This window comes from Hoplias malabaricus, chromosome 14, assembly GCF_029633855.1.
Source record: "Hoplias malabaricus isolate fHopMal1 chromosome 14, fHopMal1.hap1, whole genome shotgun sequence".
NCBI classification, from domain to species: Eukaryota; Metazoa; Chordata; class Actinopteri; order Characiformes; family Erythrinidae; genus Hoplias; species Hoplias malabaricus.
In genome coordinates, this window is record NC_089813.1 from 24701852 (window position 1) to 24718853 (window position 17002).

Here is a 17002-nt window from a genome sequence, read left to right on the forward strand (position 1 = left end):
CGCAGTCTCTGTCTATCTCTGGCTGTCTCACACACACACACACACACACACACACACACACACACACACACACACTCTCTCTCTCTCTCTCTCGCTCGCTCATCCACCAGTTACCTTTATTAATTGAATTATGTCAAGGTTATGGGCGGGGTTTTACGCCTTTCTGCCACGCCTTTTCCCAAAAGCAGACCAATAGATTTTAACTGTGCCTCCGAACGCAGCCGAATCCTCGCTCGGGCTTTCCGCCGAAGACTACTATTGGCTTCAATGTCTTCCATACAGAGCAAAGGGGAAAAAAGAATTCATAAATAAATAAATAAATGAATGAATAAGAAACGGCGCTGTGTGGACTAAGGCGAGGTGTGCGCGCTCTGAACTCATCCCTCGGTGTTTATTATTGGGATGAATAGTGGCGCTGGGCTCTCGTTGTGTTTTTTGTCTGTGTGTGTGTACGGTGTGTGAGTCTGTGTGCCGTCGCTCATGTTCTCCTCCGGGCGAAGGGACTCCTCCCCGCCTTCAGCCGTCACTCTCCAACACAACACAACCCTGAGCTGAACTGAAACTGGGCTGAGCTGAGCAGAGCAAGGAGAACACACTCTTCTGGCAGCTCCGAGGAGACACCGCTTACAAACAGACAGACAAACAAACAAACCAACAGCACTGTCTATTTCAGCCCCAGAAGATGGCGTTTTAAAAGAGAAAGCTTCGCCTTGTCTCCGTCAGAAACCCACGGACTAACCAACCTCGCACTGAGCGGCGACGAGTTGAAATATCAACAGACACAGACCACTGAAACCTGATTCATGAACTGAATGGTTTATATATTTTTTGGGAGATTTTCGTGCCGCGTCCGTTAGAGTATTTGAATGCTGGAAATGTACGGAGCGAAGTTCCAGCGCATTTGAACTCAGCGCTTACACCGTGAGCCGTTTGAGTTGAACCTCAGTCAGGAGAACAAGTGGCTTTTTTAGGCTAAAAAGCGCATGGACATTTCATTGCTCGTTCTACTGTGTCTGTTTTTAAATATATATTTTTTAATGACTCCGAGTGAACGCCGGTGTCAACGAAAGTGAGCTGAAGCCTGAGCTCCGGTTCTAACCTTAGTTCTCTCTCGCCGCCAGCCAATAAGTGATTTTTTACGTAAAGGGAGCCCAGACTTTTCACCGTAGTGATGCTGCAAGTGGAAATGGTCATATTCGTGTGCCTGATCCTGTGGATGTGTGTATTTAGCCAAGAACCGAGTTCCAAGGTGATGGCCGACCGCTACGCCGTCTACTGGAACCGGACCAACCCCAGGTAAGGACAATTAGAGCCCAAACAGCCGCACTGGTTATGTCTACAGCGGTGAGAATAAACCCGAGGTACACTTTCAAAGTGTACACTCTACACTTTCAAACTTTTCCAGGGCATCGAAGCCAGCGTTTATACGTGTTGAATTGTAAGCATTGTAGTTGAATTAACGTTAGTACCAGGCTTTCTTAACCCATAGGCGAGCCACTGAACGACCAACTTCGGCCGTTACAGATCCCGCTGAAACCCAACAGAACTATCAGCCGTTTAACCCCGAAACCTACCGCGCTTTCATTCATTCAGCGGCGCTTCATGCGCGGTATACCTGCTTTGGTGTACAGTATGCATTTGGAGGAGTGTCCAGAAGCCACTGTTGCTCGTTATAGATATAAGTATAATAAAATCATGGACAAATATGTGTTATTAACATAATAAAAAAAGACTCAAGTGTATTACGAGGTAAAATCTCATAAGCAATTAGTGCTGTTGTGGATTAAGTATCCATCCGCAGATCCATCCGCGTTCAAATTCGTACAGGACGTGGAAATACACTTTTAAACTTATTTTAGAAACTAGTCCCTAAAGCCGTTTATCGTCGCTAAACGAGCATTTAAATTTTTTTATTGAATATATTCAGTATGCTTCTTTAGTTAAAATAATTAACACATCCTGCTGCAGGCCAGAAACCTAAACAAAATATTTTAGTGCACAAATCTTTTTTTATTTTTTAATACTGGAAGAAGTATTGAACAATTTCCCACATCTTTAACATAGGCCACAATTCACCTCTCATAAACCAGATACTAACTGCACTAAAATGTGCAGACGTGTGTTCTCTGTAGAGGTTGTGTTCTTACTAATGTGTTTGTTATGAAGATTCAAATGTATATTTTTTCCTATCTGGGAATCCGTCTATCATTGGATAATATGCAAACATCTCAAACTTATAAGGGTTAAAATTTGAACTTGAATACGGATGCCGTTGAGTAGCTACATGAACACAGCTAGGTTTTTGATGTTTCCAGGCCCATAAGCTGTCTAAAAAGTGAGTTTAACCGCTTCAAAGTTCTTGAAAGTATTTTTATTTGACTAATAATATAGTGATATCATCCCAGTGGAAAGGTGCTTTTCATTTATAGCCTAAATATGTGCTTTGTCAGCATATTTCTTGAAAAAAGTGCACCAAGTGACAGAGCATTTAGATAGAAATGAATTCAGTAAAAATAGACCCAACAGTGCACACACTGTCTTCTGTAGCTTATTTCAGTGCAGTTTGTTTAAGAAAATGAACAATGTAAACCCTGGATGAGACAAGCTTGCATATGAACTCCTTCAGGACTTTGAGTGTTGACTCGGCTGTAAAAATGTCACACACCCAAATTATTTGGATATGCGTATGTTCTTGACACAATTTGCCATGTTTTACCAGATGTAGTGTGATGGACTTAGTTGAGGACAAACCAACAGTACTTAACTCCTTGATACTCTTTCAAGAAATGACGCAAGTGCTCGGGACATTTTGGAAAAAAATATTTTCAGTCATTTGAAAAGTAAAAGTACATTTAAAATATATATTTTTGATTAATTAATGTAATATTGATCTTCAGGTAGAATTTTGTTTTGTTTCACTTTAAATAAGTTTAAATGAGTTCACACTGTACTGGGTTAACCCTACTTTTCTTTTTGTTTCTAAGATGAACATTTCTCAAGGAAATGTTTAAAATATTTTTAAAGATTATTTATTTATTAACTTTATAAAAAATAATTAAACATTTTAAATGATCCTACTTCTTTTGTGTGTATATGAACGCCCTATATAGCATGTGTGCACACAGATACGTTCTCGCATGAGTTTAGTGGTCAGAATGTCACCCCTGGTTTGAGTGCCGTGTTTATTTATGCACCACTTTGTTCAAATAGAGTAACGCAAAGTCAGGTTTAATCTGATGTTGTGCTGATAGACACACTTTCATTACAGCCCAAATTTTTCAGCCTAGTTGACTTGCGTTTCTGTTGAGAAAAAAGCAATTTGCTCCAGATGTGCTGACATGTACAGTAGCTTACTGAACAAGCAAAGTCACAGGATTGAAAATAGAAGTTGCTTTAAATAACATGACTGGCATGTAATCATTTATGGAAGTATCATTAGTTCAGAGATTGTCTATTACTAAACTTTTGACCTCTTTCAAGCTCAGAGAAATCAATTGTTTCCTGAAACCAGCCTGTTTTAGCTTGTGCTTTATGCCTGGGGAAAGGAAGCAGCCCTCACAAAGAGGACAAGCTGCCGTGTTAGTGATTTTCTTTATGTAGGCTATGTTAACGCTGCCTGATTTTTGGCCCTGTGGGTGAAAGAAGGTCAGATATAGGAGTGACTCAGGATCATGGGACTCCCACCTGCATTTAAGTGGTAGAAGAACCGAATTTGTGCATATGTATGAGCCTTATGTTGCCTGTTTGGAGAACCTCCAATGTAGGTCAGTCACTTGGCATTCCACACAGTCATAAAAAATATGGGAAGTGCTTGTTTTACTAATAGCGTTAAAAACATGTTCAGTTGCTGAATCACTTGTGGCTGATTTTGGCAGTTATCACTAATTCAAGCTAGTTGTCAAGCTGCTCGCTTTTATAAGACCCAGGGCTGGCTGCTAAAGTTCAATATTTATATCAAATATTTCACAGTATAATGATATTTTAGAAAATTACAAAACTCATGTAGTGCTTCTCATGTGTCTGGGTGCAAGTGCTAAGTGAGTAGTACCTGTGTTTAGTATAGTTATATTTTTGTTCTGCGTGATCTTACACCAAAAGGGACTTCACAAAGTTCTGTTAATATTTACCAGGCACAAATCATATTTGCAGATAGGAAACCGACTATGTTTCATGGATTCTGAATGGATCTTTCAAAAAAGTCTGGCTGCAAATAACATACATTGTGGTTAACTGAGATATTGCTGTGTATCAATACTGCAGAAGGTAGAAATCTATATTGTTGGCAGCCTCCGTACCAGTTTAAAGCCTTAGGAGATATATCGCCTAGCACTAATTAGAGCAACCATCTTATGCCTGTCCTTGCTGTATTGGCTCTCTCTAGGTGCAAGCTTTTTGCGTTCTCACACCTCAGCTGGAGACCCGAATCACTAACTGCTTAATTACTCATCCGATTCCCACTGCGACTCAGCCGATTCAAAACGGCCGTAATGAAGGGACTCAGTCCTCTCCGTGTTTAAGACACACAGTGGTCCCACTGGCGACGTGGGATACAAACGGGTAGCAACTCCCCTAGATCCAATCACTCAACAGACACTATGCTTCCCTCTGCTTTTCCCAACACCATGCTGGGCTGAGAAAATGAATGAATACAATTAGATACTTCAGGAGCCTCTGTTTCTAGTTTTCTGGCTGTGTTCCCCCAACCCTGAACACCAAAGCACAGGAGTCGTACATTCAAAAGATGGAAAACCCACCATGAGTTTAGCCGTAATGTGATAGGGAAGTTATTCACCAGAATGTTCCATGATGAAACGGCTCAAAACATGCTCACTTTTAGTGGTTAATGTAAATCAATTTTAGTGTGTTTTTATGACAGTACACTAAATGTACATTTTCAGCATTTTTTAAAAACATCCTGCCTGTCAAATACCAAAGCAAAGCGTTTTCAAGTGTACAGTCGCCTGTTATTGAAATTCTAGAGTGAAGTCTGACTCTTTGGAGGTATATCGCTGCTGGTTGTGTGTTGGTGACCTGGAGTTTAGTGATAAAAGAGGTAAAATGTGTTCTTAATTTATGGGAAATAGGAATAAAAATGTCTGTAGGATGACTCAAGTTACAGTGAAAGATTTCAGCTCATAAACTAGACTATAGTCTATATTTACAAAATTCTGTTCAGCATATAGCGTGGCAAAGAAAATTAGGCTTTGAAACATCTGTTCTTGAAAATTGATTCAGTTCAACTATTCAGCTGTCTATGTGTCTTTGCACAGGATAATATTCCATGATAAACTAGGAAGATACGCTGTATTATGGTAAATGGTAAATGTGAATAACTATAGTGTATCTATGGGCTTAGTGATGTTGAATATAATGAAAGTGGAATTTCAACACAATTATTATTGTTTTTATATTTATTATTTTTTGTATTGAATCCATGTTGTCAAATAGCAAGTCTTATATGTTTTTTGAAATTGTATTTAATGAGGTACAAGCTTGACACAGTTTGATTTGTAGGTTTTTTGTTGGTGACCTAGTGTATACCGATGAGAATTCATCAGATTCATGATGTAACCTCAAAACTGTGGTTATTTTAATGGGAAATGTAGTATTTATTTTTATAACCACCCTGTACAGATAGAGTGAAAGTACATTTTCAATGCATAAACCATGTTTTTAAAAATATTCTGGCCACCATATAGTTTCACAAGTACAAATCTAGTTTCAAGTTGCTTTTTATTGAAAGTCAGATTTGATCATTTTGAGGCAAAATGTTGATACAGTTCAGCTCACTATTGGTTTGTGTTGGTGGCCTGACATTATCATGAGATATTTTCACGATAAACCAGCAAAATATGCTCTGTGCTCACTCCTTTGTTTGAGAAATGTGACCAGTCTGTATGTATGCCGATTGACTGAAGATGGGTACATTGAAGTATATATTCAGCTGATAAATTCAGCTATAAAATTCTTGCTGTTAAAAAGAAAAATCTTGCTTAGAGGTGTCCGTTATTGAAATTCTTTAGCGAGAATGCTTTTATAATCGGTCACTTGATGTCCTATGTTAAAATAAGATGAAAATGCTCTTAATTTATGGGAAATGGGAATAATTGTAGACTATTTAAGATATGTACAGAATATTTTGATTGTGTATTTTTAAAAAGACTCTTTCATTGACAAAAAAACCATTTAGAGATATGCGTTGATGAAATTCTCTTTTGAGGTCAAACGTTGATTCCGTTACATTGCTCTTGGTTTTGTTTGGGTGTCCTGAAGTGGTGGTGCATTTACTCATGATAAACCAAATTGCAGTTTTTGTTATAATATACAAATGAAAAGCCTTATTGAAATTCTGTAAAAGCTCAATTTTGTGAAGTATGTATGAGAATGTTTCATGATAAACCAGCAAAAATGTTCTTAAAAAGTGTATTTTGGCTCTTTTGAAGAGAAAGCTGACTGAAGTTGATAATCTTGCTTTTGGTTTTACGCAGATGACCTGACACGATAGAGCAGTAACTCATGGAAATGTTTTGTGTTGAAACAGCAAAAATGTGCTCTAATTCTCTGGCAAATGTGAATAATTGCCTGAATTCATATAATTACTTTAGAAGGGTAGTACATTTTCAGCCTGTAAACCATGTCTTTTCATGAAATCCAGATGTTGTATATGATGTTTGATAAAGAAAAGTCCAGTGTAGAGATGTTTTTTACTGAAATCCTGGTGAAGGTCGAGAGTAACGGTATCTTTTGAGGTACGAGGTTGACTGCATTTAGCTCGCTGCTGGTTCTGTATCGATGACCTGCTGACTTTCTACTGCACTCCCTGCCTTACCTCACACAGTCAGCTTGCTCCATTTTTCTGCACCTTCTCTGTTAGAGCTTGCAGGACAGCGAAGGGTAGATGAATGTTTTCGCTCCCTGAGCTGACTGTAATGCAAAACAGTGACTAAACTGACCTGTAGTAATGAACCCTGACTAGCAACCCGACAGTGAGTTTACTGTTCGCTGCACAAGGCAAGAATTTTGGGCAAAACGAAGAGGATCCACTACAGAACCACGCAGATCAGATAACCTTCATAATTATTGGGTGATATTTATGAATGCTTTGCAAAATCTGTCAAACGTCAATATTTGGCACTGCAGCCGCTGGTATCTGTTCTGCTTAGACATTTCTTTGTCTGATCTGTAAAAATGCTTTGAATGTGCTTTTGCGTGTATACCATCACAGAGCAGATGGTATATTATTTTTGAGGCAGCTCAAACAATTATACATGGAATACAAGCAAGTATAACAACTTCTTGTGCCTTAAACTCTTCTCAGAACCATTATTTATATTTATGTTTTATTTAATTATTTTAAAAGTTATGTTCCTAAGTCATGTGTGCTTGTTTATTCATTTGGAAATGAAAGCTATATATTACAGTATATTTTTTCAGTATGCAACATTGAATATAATTCAGTTGAATAATTCACTGTTGGAAAGTAGTGATGTGGCCTCCACAGCTCCTGGGCCAGATATTACCATTGAGAGATAGAGAGAAAGAGAGAAAGTGCGAGAAAGATATATAGAGAGAAGTGCACTGTAAATCATTACCTATGAATTCTTAAAAGCTTCAGAAAAAAGAAAAAAATGTTACATAAAGGATAGCGGATTAGAGGGATAGAGGCTAGAATGACAGAGGATTAACTTTAGTCAGGAAAAATAGCTTTACCGTTTTCTTGCAACAGCTCATTAGGTGCTTAAAAAGCAAAGGAACATTGGTGAGATCTCACAAATTTATTTTTTTCACTATTTTATTTGACTAAGGAAAAAGCTTCAAACAAGATCATCCTGGGATTTAACACACCTTTTAAAGCATTATTTAATCTCTTGTTGAGGTGAGCCTGTGAATATGATGTTAAACTTAGTTCGCGAGCTTGTTATGTCAAAGCACTATTTTTGGAAAACGCTGTGTTTTACAGCTGCACTTTGAGATGATTGCTGAGATGATATGGGGCAGAAAACACTGTGTAGACTGAAACTGGTGACGCGTAGCCATCGGAGTATGTTGGCAGTGTTGGGAAGTGGAGTCTTGGTCTACCCAGGATTAGACTCACATGAGTGAGTGCTGGAGGACTGCAGCTGCATTCGCTTTTGTGATGTCTGCTTCAGTTCAAACGCCATACAGACAAGGCATTTTTTTAATGCTTACATGGCACCAGCTTTGCTTGTGCGATATAAGATGCTTTGTCTAATTAAAAACGGGTTGTCATGGTGCTTAATCTGTAATCACAGAAGAAATTTTCATGTATGAATAAGGTGCATGTATTTACTTACCTATTTATTTATTACATTGGACTAAATACTACAAAGTCAGCAATGCATAGTTTATGTGCATTCATTATATTAAATACATACATGCAGGGCTGGACAATATGAACAAAATTTATATCACAATATATTTCTTAATTTTGGTCGATACAATATAATTCCAATATTGATATGAACATAAAAGCCACTGAAAAACTTCCAAGAACAAACTAAAAACATGATGTCATCATCAAACATAAGCCTATTGAATTTGTCAATATCAATATTTTCAAACAAAATTTTTAATTGAGTGTGCTGAACTGACAACAGTGCCCTGTAATGAATGTCAATCAGTGACAGATGTGGTCAAAAATGTATATTGAAATATTGGAAATGTTTCTCATTGTTAAAGATTTTATATCGCGATATATATTGATATTGTATTACTATCCAGCCGTACGCACATGTACACCAGCTGCAGCATGTTTTGGGGTTGCTAATGAAATCTCATACTGCCACAATTTCCTTGGTCAGAAAATGGGTGAGTGAACATTTTGTTCCAAAAACAAACACTTAAAATGGAGCGTGTCATCTGTTTTTTTTCTGTATTAAATGAAGTATGATTTTCTGGTGGTAATGGACATATTGGTCCCACAGTGGATTTCAAAGTTACGCTCCATGTAACTCTACTGACTTAATTAATCAATTAATCAAAACACCAGAGTGTGGTGTGTTATTAGTTATGACAGGTACATAGCTGCATTTGAATCAAGTAAAATAACTGGATGCTTTCTCTTTCTTTCTCTCTCTCTCGCTCTTTTTTTTTCTTTCTCAGCACTGTTCATCTCATAGTGAACAGGGCACACCCAGATATTTTCACTACATGTGCTGAACACATACATAAATTCTGAAGGCTGGCACACAGCCTGAAGTTGCAGTGTTTTGTCGGCTTGGGTTTCCTTTCATCTTTTTTGTCCAGAAGCAGATGCTGTTGTGAAGTTCTTTGTGGAATCTTCTCTTTATTGACCAATAAGGTCACACTAAAATGAAGGGTTTTATTTTTTTTTTAGTTCACGTAAGTGATGTATGTACAAAGTAAGAAATGAATATATTTGTACTCAAAGAATAATTGCATTTAAAACAAAATGATTTGATTTCAAAACAAAAGAAATGTGCCTCTTGAACATTACATTATTTAATGGTGTATGGCCGCCAAGTATTCCTCAGTCACAAACAGTTCATTCAAACCATACGAAATGTGCCATGACCGGCCATAAGGCAGGCCCATCAGACATGCATGCTGCAGCCATGGTAGTCCACATTCACACTTCCGCTCTTAATCATCTTCTAGCTGGCAGATATTTAAAAAAATGCCATAAAAATGAAACTAAATAAATCAACACATTTCCAGAATAATATGTTAGATTTTTTTAAAATTTTTGCTTCAGGAAAGTTTTTTTTGTTTTGTTTTTAAATCTTGTAATACCAAATAAAAGACTCGCCACTTGTTCATAGGTTTAACTTCACTATGAGACCAGTACTTTTTATTCTATTTCACAAGCATGCCCGCTCCTCGCTAATTGCTTCTACCCGCAACTCTCCTTGCGACGGCTCTGACGGACAGAGTGGGAAATCGATAAATAAACAAGCTTCAGTTGGCTTCGCACCTCTCGCGGCACCCTGCTGTTGGACCAAGAGCGCGACTTGGCCACAAAGCGGCCCGCTTCCAAAACGTGCCGTAAATATTGACTGGGCTCCCACACTCACCAGCGGCCAGTCCCTCTCTCTCTCACTCGGGGCCAGACCTCGTTGGGCCTGAAAGGCCGCCATTGTATCCTATCTCCGTAGCCTCTCCACGGCCAGGGTCGAAAGTATGCATGTATTTAGAGAAACCCAGGGAGGGGAGGGGGGCCGGCAGGGTGAGAGAAGACTGAATGGAGACGGGTTCATGACTGCGCTTGTAATACGCCGTGTGTTTAGAGGGCCGAGGGAAAGAAGAGCACAATGAAGGGCAGGAGCTTATGCCCGAGGTGAACACAAGAGTTCTGGAGTGAGCTCTGGGGTGCTGCCATCGCCTCCCTTTGGCACAGATCATTCTGGTGTTGGAGTTTTTTTTTTTTCTCTTTCTTTCTTTCTTTCTTTCTTTCTTTCTTTCTTTCTTTCTTGAACTTGCATGTGTCTGGAGCAGCTCTTGGCATGGCACAATGTAGGTGTCGTCTGAGAGCCTCTGAGAGCCTGGGGGTAACAGTGGCACAACCTTAAGCACATGGGTTTAACCCCAGAACGCTTCTTTGTCCTTACTTCAGCAGTGGCTTCTCTGGATAGGGGTGTAGGTTGGGGCAGGATTTTGTGTTGTCAGGGAGTGCAGGGTGTTTGTGAGATGGTGGGGTGTTGAAGGGTGTTCTGTTGGAGCGTCGGTACTGTGTTTGCTCCTGCTTGTGTTGTGAAAAACGTTGGGTGGCAGTTAAGGGCAGCTTAGAAATGACGGGTTGCTGGCAGTATGTTGCAATACACGGCAACTGGATTTGGCGATGCCTCATTTTGGTCAAAAAGCTGACAAAACGACATCTATTTTTTCACTGCAGAGGGAAGAGTAAGCTTGTATTATTGAAGAACCTGCTGCCAAAACACAAATCTCTGAGTTTCCAGTTGGTTCAACGAGACAGCGTTGTATATTTGACACCTTAAAAACACATTTCTCATAATAATGTTCTTAAATGGTTGCACCATATGCATATATGCACCATATATTTCCTTTATTGCTATTCCTATATTACGCTTTGCAATATTGATACCACAGAATGCTGCAATATGCAGACATACCTATAACAATTCATTATAGTTATTATAGTTGTTATTATAGTAGTAGTATTGTACTCTGAAAATCCAGATAGTTTCTGTGGTTATACTGTAGAAACAATGTGTCCATGTGCTATTACAAACATAACACTGTGTACTGTTTTTATGATCAAATTAATAATTTGTCAGTGTATATTTTGCATATAGATATAAAGTAATTTAATCTAATGTCATTACTACTGTATATGTAGCAATAAAATAACTGTTTGTTGTTTTGTCCGTCTCACTCTTCATTTGCTCTTCACCTGGAAATGGCAGTAACATTGTTCACCTTTCTACAAGTGTGCAACTGAAAGTCATTTGTTTGTTTGAACAAGAGTATCCCTGGCTTCTTGACATTCAGACAACACCCCCCCCCCCCACCCTCTTCCCTCCCTCTCTCCCTCCTGACCCCCCTGCATTCATGAGGTAATACTGTGGAGTTGCTAAAGGGCTTAAAAAGCCATCAGCTCATTGTCCGGTGACACAAAACCCCTTCCTCTTAAATCCCTCTCTCCTCTCTTCCCTTCTTCCCACCACAGAAACCCCTCTGCTCTCCTTCGGCATTCATATTAATTAGTTTAAATGCCTAATGAGATAAATAAGACTTAAGAGGAGCCCTGGAGTGCCTTAAGCCCACTGGTTAAACATAGGTGATAAACGCTGCCCTGGACACTATCTATGCCATGACTGATGATTTTTTTTTTTCCGCAAATGTGAAAGTCATAATGCATGTCGTCTCTGTCATATCGTAACCTTGTGACTCCGTTTTCTTTTATTTATTACTTGAAAACAGCAACAGATGTGCTTTACATAGTGTGTTACACTTTATGATAAATGGACCAATGGAAGAGCCCCAAAATGTCATTATATTGCATTGCATTGATGTTGAGACAAATTCTAATATCTCCAAAACTTTGAAGGAGAAGGAAAAACTTTGTTCATTTGAATGTTTTTTTAAGCTAATGGGGAAATATTTGTTTGCAAGTTTCTTGGGGCTATTTCAGTTGGCCAGTGCAGCATGAAAACGCAGCAGACCATTGTGACTTACAACACAAAAGCGGAGATACAAGGTTGTATTTAAGTAATCAAATCAAATTAATGTTTATTTTCCCTATTAACAGGAGTATATATATATATATATATATATAAAGTGCAGAGTGAGTTTGTAGGATGGGGCGGGTTACTGACTGACTGTGGCCTGCTTGTAGAAATAAGGGATGATATAAAACAGTCTAAAAGTAATTCTATTACAATGGAGAGCACTTTTTTCACCTTCAGTGACAACTGTTAGGACAGATACAGCTGTTTTTTTTTCTTCTTTTCTTTCAATAACTTTGATCATAAACCAACAATCAAAGTTCTAAAGACCTCAATCAGGATTTAATTGCAGCTGAATGGTGCCCTGACATCTGTGCATGGCACAAATTATTTTGAATCATCCGTTTGTTTGGGTGCTACTGCTTTCCCTGTTCTCAGCTCTTGATCTTCTCTTTGCCCCACTCCTTATTAACAGAGCAGACCAGAAAAAAGGGGAAAGGGGACAGCTGGGTTTCTCTCTCTCTGTCTCTCTCTCTCTCTCTCTGTCTCTCGCTCTGGCTCGCTCGCTCACTCGATGTTTCTCTCTCGCTCTCTCTCTCTCTCTCTCTGGACTAATCAGTGATTACTGGTCCTTTAATTTTTTTTTTTTTTTTTTTTTTGTAAGAAGCCGGGGGGTTTTAAGGGACATGCTGGCGGTGGGGTGTTTGGTTTAGGCCCAGTGTTGTGGCTGCTTTGGCTGAGTGACGGTTGGTTAATACGGGCAAGCCTCCCCAATCTCAGGGACCCAGATGGTTAAGGTGAATTCATCAGGCTAGAGCCCCCCACAAGCTTCTTAACTCTCCCAGTGACCCCGCATGGCGGCTAATGTGGAAAAATTAAAAGCAGCCACTTTTTCCAACCAGACACAAAATGGCAAATGCGGCGAGTCAGGTTTAATTCCATGTCTGATGGGTAGCCACTCTGCTTTCTCAAGCCCGAGTTGAGCTCTAAAATGTTGTACCCAGATTACAAATGGCAACAAATTAAAGAGAATGCATCGTGAGTCATGCAAAAATAATAGAATAATCTATCATTTACTGCCCGTTACTTTCCAGACATTTTATTGACATAAGAATGTAGCCACTATAAAAAAAGAATAAGGAAACATGAGAATAATAAGTTATTTCTTATCAAAACACAAGCTGAAGCTATTTTCCATATAAATGCCTGCAGCTGCACTTTTTGAAATATTTTTTCCCTAAGTCAAATAAATAGAAATGCAATCTTACAGATGTAAGAAACCACCAGCTAATGCGCGCTATATAGAGCCTGGCAGACGAATGATAAGTTTGGCCCAACACAGCCCTCAGTGTTCAGCCTCACCTGCTTCCATTTGACACTACTTTGTCTTCATGGAACATGTGTAGCCAGTCAAAGGCCACCAGCAGCGCTCCAGTCTACTCTCCACCACAAATGCAGGAATATATCAAAACTCCTGTCTGTCAAGTGCTTGTGTGTATGGTGGGTCTGGGTTGTTATTTTTATGCATATACCAAAAAAAAAAAATTAAAAATGTGTGTGTATATATATATATATATATATATATATATATATATATATATATATACCCCTAAAATACAAAATTTGTATTGTTATGTTATTTTGATTTTCCATTTTATTATATTATGGATTAAATTAGGTTTTTTTTGTATTCATTCATATATTTATTTTGTTTTTAAGTCTAATTTATTTGTTGTTTATTAATTAATTTACATTTTTTAAAACTGTATTTAGCCCCTTAAAATGTATACTTTTTTAAAAATGTATTTTAAAAGCTAAATTTTGTTTAATTGTGTTTTGATTTGTTTGTTTACTTATTTTTTTAATATATTTTCTTATATTTATCACTTTAAATGACTTGTTTTTGGGTTTGTTTTTTCTCATTTTGAAATGTAGACTTTTGTATTATTTTCAATTATTTACATTATATTATAATATTAACTTATATTATTATATTATTCTTTTTTTATACATATTTTAAATGTATTATTTACTTCATAATTTCCCACCTTAACCCATATTTCAAACATGATAATAATTTCTTTTTCAGTTCTTATTTTTATTTAGGCATTTTTTAGCAAGTTAACTTCAAATGCACGACAATTAATATTTATAATACAAATATGCCTTTTTTAAAATAACAATAGTTCTGATTAAAAAGCAAATACTTTGTTTTGTTATATGTAGTTGGGTTAGGTTTTGATCTGCACTGCCACTATTCACAAAAACTCATCAGAAGAAGCTCCTTTTTTGATATCTGTGGTGTTGTATGCATTGATGTAGCTTTGATTGTTGTTTTCCAGCATGAAATGTGTCAGTGTAACCTACAGTGGGTGTGATCCGTGTTGTAAGCTTATTAGCCAATAGGAAGATGGGGAAGGATAGAGCATTTCCTTGTATAGGACTGGAGAACAAACTGAACCTTGGGGAAGTGGTTGGTGGTGGGGGCTGGATGATGGAGAAGGTGGGGGAGGGTGGTGGAAGATGAAATATTAAAAGCTGTTTGTGATCTCACAGACGAGCTGTGCTGGCAAACCTTCGCACGCAATGCTGAAGAAAGGAGGTCAGGACAGCCATGTTGAGAAAGCAAAGGTGATAGAAAGCATGGGGTTATGATCTTTGTTGCATTACATTATTTTGCCATTACTTTTATGAAGGCATCTACAGGCTTCTAGAGGGAACTCTGCATGGGTTTTTGTATCTCTGGCTGTGCTGCACAATGCTGGAAATTATTATTGAGAAAAGTAACACTTTCTTCTTTAAGTCAGTAGGAAATCAAAAAACTATACCTAAGCTGATAAATTGTATTTTGTATCTTTTGTCGATAGACTTTCACATCAAAGCTGCCAAGCAAGGATTTTTGAGTCAGGGCCATAGGGGAAAATACTAGGTGGCTCTTTAAAGTTCTGTAAATGTTAAGAATGTTAAATAACCTCCATTTCCCATCTAAACATTTTTCCCAATATATTTGCAGTAAATAAATATATTTAAAAATTGTTTTTTGTCCTTGCACCATAGAAGAAAGACTTCAATGATCTACATCAATGATGTAAAATGGAGGTTTTGGAAGTACAAGAAGAGGCACTGGTTAACGATGATATTATTGGTTAATATTATTTTCCCTGCTGGTGCACAGCGACATTATCATAATCATATTTTATGGTATGATTCATTGGGCTCCAAGTGTGGTCAAAAGCATGACCTAACAAAGTGAAAAATTAAACTTAGATTTAAACTGCCTTTAAATTCTCTAGCAAATTTTAAGAACTCTCATCTGTGTTTTGTCTGTAACACCCCCCCCCCATTCCCTCCATTCAGTAAGTGACAAGCCTCCACAGAGTTCCAGAACATTGCCCGACAAGTGTCATTCATTCTTATGGAAGTTCCTCAATGGCAAAGCAAAACCTTGGGAGTGCTCAATAATGCAACGTTTTCCCTCAAGCTGCAAAATAAAGGAGGTGGTTGGTTTGGGAGCTCAGAGGAGGAGGCGGAAAAAGAGGGTTTAGTGGACATTTTTCATATTAAGAGCCGTCCAGTACACCAGTAGCTCTGGTGTCACGAGTGCAAGCTGCATGGCACGAAGGTGTCTGAATTATTCACGCCCATAATCGGCCTTTATGTCATATTTGCTTGGGCTGGGGCCCAGTGTTATTTTAGAGCATAATTGATGCTGCTCAGAAGTGGAAAAGTTAGAATAGCAGAAGTAATGGGAGGCGAAAGTGCAGGCAGCCGATGGCGGGTGACAAGGGGGGGGGGGGGGGGCTTTGTGTGTAACGGCCAGCCAGAGTCTCCAGGAGGCGGGGGGCTTGCCGACAGAGCTGGCCGTAACCATTGCTGACATTGAGCCGATCCAGAATGTCAACTGTCTGAAGATTTAGAAGCAGGCGATGACTGAAGAGGACAATGAGTTTAATGCCTTCAAATAGCTGTTATTAATTGGAGAGAATTCTCTGGAAAAGAACCCTATGAGCAGATACATGGACTCACCTTATCTCTTTAATAAACTAACCTCAAGGAAAGTTCATGTGTAAGATAGCAGAACAGGCATAACATTTGTACATAATATTTCATATATATTATTAAATGCTTTATTACAACATTAACTTTCAGCATGAATTAAATATTTTTTGAATTCCCACTCATTCACTCATTCACTTACATACACGCTCCTGTACATACACAGTCAAATATATACTCACTCATATACATAAACATTCATTTATAATTTACATAATAAGCAAAGGTTTATTGATTTTTTTTATTAGTTTGTTGCATTTGAATATTTGAAATTGTTACATTTGTAATAAAAAACAGCTTTTTAATAAATAAAACCATGTAATGCTATTAATATAATTAAATATATTTAATTTAATATGATTAGTATTAGTAACATTTATTTTGTTGCATTTACTTTTAAGAAAAGTATTTTTCAGTGTTTTGTTCATATCTACGAGAATATCGTTATTGCCAAAACACTCTGAAATATTGTGATATTGTTTTAGGGCCATATCGCCCACCCCTAATACTCACACATTTAAATATATATTCACTCACTCACTCACTCATACAGACATGCACAACAATCTCTCAAATATAAACTTACTCATTCAGTTCCTCATTCACTCATGTACATACTCACTCACTCATTCATTCACTCACTCGAATACATAAACACTCTTTCACTTACAAACATATATACCAACTCACTTACATGCATACTCATATTCAAATATGCACTTTGTCATTCACTTTCATACTCACTCACAGTTAAGAACTGTGCCACAAGCAGGGCACTT

At 38.0% G+C, this 17002-nt stretch overlaps 1 protein-coding gene across 1 annotated transcript in view; it reads left to right on the forward strand.

Moving 5' to 3' along the window:
* Positions 1-359: 359 nt before the first annotated feature.
* The window catches only part of efna5b (ephrin-A5b), a 139724-nt gene continuing 123081 nt past the window's right edge, over positions 360-17002 (forward strand). Inside the window, exon 1 of the mRNA XM_066644905.1 lies at positions 360-1296. Coding sequence (XP_066501002.1) covers positions 1172-1296 — 125 coding nt within the window. The 5' untranslated portion in view covers positions 360-1171. The remainder of the gene's footprint in view (positions 1297-17002) is intronic.